General features: G+C 38.6%; 1 protein-coding gene across 2 annotated transcripts; it reads left to right on the forward strand.

The window, feature by feature from the left end:
- The first annotated feature begins 1050 nt into the window (after nt 1-1050).
- LOC129350276 (signal-regulatory protein beta-2-like) lies at nt 1051-3398 on the forward strand. 2 transcript variants are annotated; one of them, XM_055016290.1, is made up of 6 exons: nt 1051-1104; nt 1242-1574; nt 1686-2045; nt 2183-2308; nt 2434-2471; nt 2594-3398. In XM_055016290.1, the coding sequence occupies exons 1-6, from the start codon at nt 1062-1064 to the stop codon at nt 2726-2728; spliced, it is 1035 nt and encodes a 344-aa protein (XP_054872265.1). In that variant the 5' UTR covers nt 1051-1061; the 3' UTR covers nt 2729-3398. The 2 variants fall into 2 exon arrangements, with proteins under 2 accessions (XP_054872265.1, XP_054872264.1); XM_055016289.1 differs by having other exon boundaries at nt 2183-2471.
- Nucleotides 3399-8445: the final 5047 nt, after the last annotated feature.

Consider the following 8445-nt stretch of genomic DNA (forward strand, 5'->3'; position numbering starts at 1 on the left):
GGGCGGGTCATCACTGATGATGTGGAGCTTCTGAACTGGTTGATCCACACATGGCTCCTTTATTTTTATGTTATTGTGTTATTGTGGTATCAAACATTTTTAAATGGGTATTTAGCAACTAAACAACATGTTAAATAACTGAATCATTTGTAAATGTATTTACTTTTCCTTTATTGTGACACTGATGTTAAGAAAGACCTTGTTTGGATAAGATCCAATGAAACACAGAAAACAACAGAAAGGGAGCTGGTTGAATGTAGAAAAACAATGAAATCAATTTGCCTTGACAGTATCACATTCAGAAATAATCTGGCAAACTCTTTGGAATTGAAAAATAGGGGGTCAGACCTCATCCAATCTAATCCCTGGAAGTGTGACAGTCACATGTTTGTTTCTCAGGCAGTTTTTTTTTCATTTCTCAAGTTAATTCTTGCACATACATAAACAAAGTGTTAGTAACTGAGCCTGGTCATCCCTGATCATTTCATGCAGTGTCTTGCAGGTCATCTTTGTCTTTGCTGCTTCATTTTTGATTTTTTAAATCTGTCTATTTTAAGTCCTCAAACTCATGGAGATTTCAGTTCTAAATTGCTGGAGTGGATTTTTCACCATTACTTTAATCATAGTTTATTTACAATTAGAATCTTCCTCTGGCCTTCATAAAGGAGTTTAAGCTGCTCAACCTTCATCAAACCTGAATCACAATGTTGAAAAATCATCATTGAACAAAAGTTTGTGTTTATCTGAATTAATTATTTTAAAGGTTTTGTTTCTAAATGTGTTTGAACGTCTGCTGGTTTGATTGTGAACATTGCACCTGTATTTCTTGTGTTTATAGAAACATGAAAGAAGAACTTGCTGTTGGTGTTGTTTCATGTGTTTCAGTTGGAAAGATGTTTGGTATTATTTCCACTGTGGTAATACAGTGAAAAGCCAACAAGACCAGAAGCCAATCAGATCGCTCTGAAATTGTTCCCTCCCACTTGATGCGATTACATTTAGGCATGCCATCTTCTCGTCTGCTTCAATTTGAAATCAGTCACCAGTGGATTCATCAGAAAATGTTGGTCCTGTTTTATTTCCTGCTGATGCTCAGAGTGGGGCGTAAGTATATTTAGAGAGGTCACATTTACTGCACAAATCAATGTCTATTATTTATACGTGATATTACATTCATGATTGTATCTGCTGTCTTTAATGAGTCTTTTTCTTTCTTTCTTTCTTTTTGTTTCTTTATTCAGGCTGCATCGATCATCAAAACTTTGTCACAAAGACTGTTGGTGTCGGACAAAGTGTGACTCTCACATGCACTCGCCAGACATCTTTGTATCAACAGCCAACTTTGCACTGGATCAGACTTGTTTCTGGAAAATCACCTGAATTCTTGGGAGGAACACATACTTTTGATTATCATGGTGTTAATAAGACTCCTCACATTACAGCAAAACAAGGGCCTGGAACATTTATTGTGCAAATTCATGAAACTCAGCTAAATGACTCTGGTTTTTACTACTGTATAAAAGTCAAACGGCTCAACATGGAATTTATGAACACAACATTCCTGAAAGTGAAGGGTAAATAAACTAGATTTTTGTTTCTGTTGGACTATAAATTCGTAGTTTCAACAAATTTCTTGTAAATAAAGTGACTCTGAAGTGTTTTATTTTTTTGTGTATATTTCCAAGGACCAGAACCAGACATCATTGACATCATTCAAGTCCCTCCATCTGATCCAGAACATCCAGGAGACTCAGTGACTCTGCAGTGTTCAGTCCTCTCTGACTCTGAGAAGAAAACATGTCCAGAACAACAACACAGAGTGTTCTGGTTCAGAGCTGGATCAGATGAATCTCATCCCAGATTAATTTATGCTGATGGAAACAGTCAAGATGAATGTGAGACGAAACCTGAGGCTCAGTCTCTTCAGAAATGTATCTACAGCTTCTCTAAAACCATCACCTCCTCTGATGCTGGGACTTATTACTGTGCTGTGGCCACATGTGGACAGATATTATTTGGAAATGGAGTAAAATCAGACAATAAAGGTAATTAGAAGACATTTTTTACATATTGGTTAAATAATATTTGTCATTTTTAATTTAGAATCTAGTTGAGTGATGATATGAAACTTTTTCCCCAAATGTGTAATGTTACCAAAATATTTATGACTGTATTTTTTCAGCACTCAACATGCGAGATTTGAAGACAGACAATACAGCTCTCTTTCTGGTATCTGCTGCTTTGGCTGCAAGCCTGATTGTTATAGCCTTTCTCATTTATACCATCAAGATGAAAACTTTCTGCAATGGTAATACAATTTTCCCGCACATTAATGTATCTGAAAGTATTTTGCTAAAGCTAGCTCTGAGTTTTGCATTATTTAATTGTGTAATTGAACCAACACCATCTTTTACCTTAAATCTGTGCAAACAGATGCTGCAGCAGCCAGTGGTCATCAGGAAAGATCACAGGTACAGTATTGAAAGAAAAGATTAGAAATGACCCTACATTATATAATTACCACCTGCCAGCTCACATTTTTTACATTAAGGTGTTGACATTGCTCATATTTTTCATTCATCTGTTTTTATAGAATGATTCAGACACATGGATTTATTCTGCTGTTACCTTTACCGTGGTAAAAATTGACAGCGGTGCAATAAAAGAGGCCAAAGCAGCAGAGAGAGAGAGGATCTACACTGCTGTCAAGGCTTTTGGACTGGATTAGTGAGTTAACAGATGTTATGCAGCTGTTTGTATTGAATAATGTAGTATTGTTTGTTACTACTAAAGGGCTTTGCATATGCTGTAGTACGATGTATCGGTAACATTTAGTGAAGAAGTTATGTCATTATTTTTAAATGTATTTAGACTGAATTTTTTTTTTCAACCAAACACTTGCAAACAGGAATGACCTCAAACTGAAAGACATTTGTTTCATCTCTCTTCCTCATTTTATGTCACTTCTATCTGTAATAAAGCTAAAAAAAAAAAAAAAAACTTCAAAACGCGAACAATTCATGTTTTTCAAGCAGAAATACAAAAACTTTGCTGTTCATAATTCTTCAAGTTAAATACAGATACTTGGTTTCAGTGGAAATTACAGAAATCATAAACAATGTGCACAAATGCTGTCAGCAGCTGAGTTCCAGCTATGATTTCTCAGCTCTTTTACCCATGTTTCATGTCGATCTTCATCACAGCTCTCCAATAAAGTCAAAATTCCAACAAAGAAATCCTCAAGTTCTTACTACTGACAATTATCACGTTGTTTATCATTATCAGGACAAGGTATTTACCATGGTGTATGTCTACAGTTAACTTTCTTGTATCATCATCACTGAATGTTGTGTGGAGACAAAGATCATATTGCTGAAATAAAATATATAAAGAGCTAATTTCTGTTTTTACTGTGTCTGTGAAACTCAAACTGATTGTCACCATGATTTATTTGTGCAACCAATGATCCAAAACTGAGGGAATATCCTCATAAGAGCTAGAAGATGTTATTTCAAAGATGGCATTTGGGCGACTTTATATTTTCAAATTAACACTTAAGACCTTTTCACAATGGACTGCTATTAGCTGAGGTTTAGATTGTTTAGAAACACATCTACATTTCTCAAATTTACTGACATTATTTTCAGATATGATATCAGGAGACTGATACATAATAACGATTCAGCCTGCTGAGAGGCAGCAAAATATTCCTTTACCCACACTGCCATGAATGTTGTTCATCTGACTATCCTTCAAGATTTTTGTATTTGAATGGATTTGAGCTCTTTCTGTAAATGAGTCTCGATTCTGTGACTACTGAAGTGCCCTAAATTTAGAACCAAAATGCTGTCTCAACTTTTATTTAAAATTGCTAGGTAGCCTCTATAATTTTCTAACAGAAAGGAGGAAGAAGAAAGGTGTACAATTATTACAAATTGCCAGAGGTCCCCAGGTAATAGTTGTGTGTGAACAGGGCTTCATAGGACACAAAGCTGACTTAAAAGTATATGAGCTTTGTTCCCCTGTGAGTCTGATGAAAAGTTGGAGGGTAAAAATGAGAGGAAATGTGGCCAAACCCACAACAAAAGTCATGAGATGTATAACTCGAAGCTAAGATTGTTTGTGCAAGACACAGAGATGAAAATCACTCATAAATGTGTAATTTGTCATTCAGATAAAGATTTGCATTTCTATCAGTGCACACAAATTCAAGGATGTCCCCCGAGGAATCATCATGTTATCATGGTGGAGAGATTCAAGTGTCTCTGTGATCGTGGGAGCTATGTTGTCAGGGACAATGGCCCGTGGTGTAGTCTCCCAAGGCAAATTGTTTCTGGGGGAAAGAGCACACAAAGAGCAATTTGCAAAACCCCAATGACATCAAGTAAAAGGAAAGGTGCCACCTCACCTGGAAAAGGGAGAACAAGGCCCCTTCTTGGAGCAAGGCTCAGGAGGGAAGCTTGGCAACGAGCATCTGGTGGCCTAGTCTTGCCCTGTGGGGCTCAGTTGAGACCAGCCTGAAACGGTGACATGGGGTCATCGCCCGGTGGGCCCACCACCTGCAGGGCTGGAAATTAGGGTCAGGTGCTGTGCCCACTAGGTGGCACACAGGAGCAGGTGCCTAGATGTGCCGCCCCATGGTGGCTTAGATTAGTTGTTGGGACGTGGAACGTCACCTCACTGGCAGGGAAGGGACCGGAGCTAGTGCGGAAAATGGAGAAATAGCGACTAGATACAATTGGGCTCACCTCCACCCACGGCACAGGTTCCTGAAACAAACTCCTGGAGAGGGGCTGGACTTTCTGTTTTTCTGGAGTTGCCCAGGTTGAGAGGCTCCAGGTGGGTGTGGGGAGACTCACAAGTCCCCAGCTGAGCGTCGCTCTGTTGGAGTTCTCGTTGGAGAACAAGGGGGTCGTGTCTCTTCGAATCCGGAAGGGAGGGGACAATTCTGTCTGTTGTTTGTGCTTATGCACCGTGCAGCAGCTTGGAGTACCTGACCTTCTGGGAGTCTCTGGTGCTGTCCTGGAAGGGGAACTTGAACCTCAGAAATGCAGATTCATCATGGTCGTGGGACAGTGTGCCACTGGACCAGCTCTTTACCCTTGCAGAGCTGCTAAGGGGGTAATGGGAATTCGACAAGCCAGTCCAGATGTGTTTTATGGATTTGGAAACGGCTTCTGTCCATGTCTCTCGAAGGGTTCTGTGGGGGGTACTGTGGGAATATGGTCTCCCGGGGTCCTTGTTACAAGCCATATGGTTCTTGTAGCAGTTTGCAGTAAATTGTATAGCTGGAAAACGTTGTTCAGGAGAGGGATGCCTGGAATGACCTACTTCAACTCCACAACTGCTTCTACAACTCAACCCTGGATGAGTGGAAGGAAACGGATGGATAGGTGAAGAATTGCATAATTTACTCATATTTCTCATTAGATCCTAACCGCTTAATATTACACACAAAAGACACAGGACTCCCATCTTTTACCATCAGTAAACTCAAGAGACTGACAGACTATTCATCTATGAACACTAATGTTACCAGTTTCACCTGTGTGAGTCTGAATGTCTGCTATGACAAAGATCTTTCCACCTGGAGTAAATATTTCTTCAATGTATGCATGGAGACAAAAATGATAGGGAGAGAAGAAGAATAGACAGGTAGTGGGTTTACTAACTTCAATATGTATTCTTGCATATAAAACCAGCATATGGACATGTCTACAAGGTAAAAATAGAGGGATTCTTCTTATTTCAGTAAAGATGTTTACTCCTTGTATTTCTAGTCTCAGAGCACTTTGTGAAGACCTTCTGCATGTCTGTCATGAGAAACACAAGCAGAGCCACATACAGCAGCTACACTGACAGAAAAAAAAGCTGTGGTGAACCATTTCTTGGTTGCAAGCTTCTAGTACATAGCTGATTTTTGTTTAAAATTGAATGTATATTTCTTGATTCATTAACGCTTGATTTGGACAGACTGCCAGTAAAACACCGACCAAAGTGATGCAAACTGGAACAGAGCTCATCAAGGCTGTCAAGTCAACAATCAGTAACATTTCAAAGCTCTGATGTTGCGACAAAATAAAAGAAGCAAGCTGGGACAAGTTTGTTTTCTTTGCACCTCCCCTCAACATTCAGCCTATACCAGTGAAAAACACCAAACCACAGACAGGTGTGATCAAAATGAGCAGGTTTGTATCCATCTCTCTTATACTTTTTAACTTCTCCTGTAAGTTATGATTTTACAATAATTACATTTCATAAGACATAAGTTAATTAAATTGCACTTTTGAAATAGATACACAGCAGTGCAAGGCCAGCTTCCTGACATTAAAGCTGAGTGAAACAGGAAGAACAGCCCCTTTGTATTCACACCCTAGAAGACCAACCACAGCAGTGCTAAAGTTTCCATGCATCGTTTGTTTGTCAGTGGTGACTGAATTTGTGTGTTTGTGTGTCTGTGTTTCAGGTGTGAACAGTGCTATGCACACAAAGAGAAGCCATAAAGTACAATGAAGGATACAAACTAAAAGCAACTTTTAGTCTGTGTTTTGTTTTAAATCACAGTTTATGTTGTTTCCACCCTCCTGTATGTGGAACTGCATTTGTATTTTGTGTAAACCGATTGGATGCAGCTTTGTGTCAGAAATCATTGATTGAGGTAACTAACTGTTTTGACTGTAGGATAATCTTTATGGTCAAAACTCCAGCTCCATTTGTACTATTAATAACTGTGTTTGAAGTTAATTTTTTTGGTGTTTTTGCCTGTTATTGGACAATGAACAGTGACTCGACAACGTAGGGTTATAGAGGGAGATGTGAAGTGATGCAGTTCCACAGCTGAAGGTGAACCAGAGATGTTGTGGTTTTATGCTGCTGAGGAGCTTTGTGTTAAAAACGTCATTGTCAGACCAGCATGCTTTGCCTTGTGGTCAACAGTATGTTGAACCAGATAAAAGTCACAAACCAAAATGTTCGAGTTTGATAAATGTTGCTGCAGTTTAAACATCTTCTGTACTTTTTGCAAGTAGATGAAAGTTGTTCCAGAAACCTCTACTCTACTCTGGTATTGTTTTAATGCCAGAGTTGTTGCTGGTGGCCTGAACTGTAGTATATTGTTGTGTGTTCTGTCACTGTTGTAGTGAAGCTGCAGCACACAGGATTTCTTAAAGTTAATCAGTTGAGTTATTTTATCATTTTAGTGCAACCAAAAGTATCCATTTTATTGAACATATCCTTGGCAACGTCTCTCATGCTGCCTCACAATCAGTTCTTGGCTTCAAGTCTCCACTGTTTTATTTTATTTTCTGACAGGTTCACATGAATTCTCTCTCTCACATCAGTACATGTGAACTGATGAGTCAGAAACTTTTGATCTCTTCAGTGTGAATGTGTTTCTGTGATACTATCAGCAGTGTTCTACTTCTCCTTCTAACCAGCCTCCTGAACAGAGATGAAGCAGTGTAGAGGATGGAGGCTGAGACCACAACCACCTGCCCAACTCTGTCTGCTGTGATCTTCCTGCTGAAGTGATTGACAGCAGAGTGGGCGGGTCATCACTGATGATGTGGAGCTTCTGAACTGGTTGATCCACACAATATTTAAGATGGCTCTTTTGTCTTTATTTATCATTGTGGTATCAATAATTTTTTTAAAATGAGAATGCAGCAAATAAAAAAGAAACTTAACTGTTAACTTAATGAGTCATTTGTAAATGTATTTACTTTTCCTTGATGGTCACATTGATGTTAAGTAAGACCCAATTTTGTTTGGATAGGACCCAGTGAAACCTCATCCAATCTAATCCCCAGAAGTGACAGAGCCACATTTCTGATGCTCTGGAAGTTTATTCATTTCTCAAGTTAATTCTTGCACAGACATAAACTAAGTGTTAGTAACTGAGCCTGGTCACCCCTGATAATTTCCTGCAGTGTCACTTACAGGTCATCTTTGTCTTTGCTGATTCACTTTAGATCATTCTTTTTAGGGCTGTCTATTTTAAGTCACCAAATTCATGGAGATTTCAGTTCTAAATTGCTAGAGTGGCATTTTAACCATGACTTTAATCACACTTCATTTATAATTATAATCTTCCTCTGACCTTCAGTAATGAGTTTAAGCTGCTCAACCTTCACCAAACCTGAATCACAATGTTGAAAAATTATCATTGGACAAAAGCTTGTGTTTATCTGAATTAATTATTTTAAAGGTTTTGTTCCTAAATGTGTTTGAACGTCTGCTGGTTTGATTGTGAATATTGCACATTTATTTATTGTGTTTATAGAAACATGAAAGAAAAATTTGCTGTTGGTGTTGTTTCATGTGTTTCAGTTGGAAAGATGTTTGATATTATTTCCACTGTGGTAATACAGTGAAAAGCCAACAAGACCAGAAGCCAATCAGATCGCTCTGAAATTGTTCCCTCCTACTTGATGCGATTACATTTAG

Source organism: Amphiprion ocellaris, chromosome 13 (genome assembly GCF_022539595.1).
Source record: "Amphiprion ocellaris isolate individual 3 ecotype Okinawa chromosome 13, ASM2253959v1, whole genome shotgun sequence".
NCBI lineage: Eukaryota > Metazoa > Chordata > Actinopteri > Pomacentridae > Amphiprion > Amphiprion ocellaris.

What these genes read in the sequence shown, in the direction of transcription:
- LOC129350276 (XM_055016289.1), top strand. Translation starts at nt 1,062, where the DNA reads ATGTTGGTCCTGTTTTATTTCCTGCTGATGCTCAGAGTGGGGC. An exon ending in AACATTCCTGAAAGTGAAGG is followed by an intron (nt 1,575 to 1,685) that starts GTAAATAAACTA and finishes TATATTTCCAAG; the next exon opens with GACCAGAACCAGACATCATT. An exon ending in GTCATCAGGAAAGATCACAG is followed by an intron (nt 2,472 to 2,593) that starts GTACAGTATTGA and finishes CTGTTTTTATAG; the next exon opens with AATGATTCAGACACATGGAT.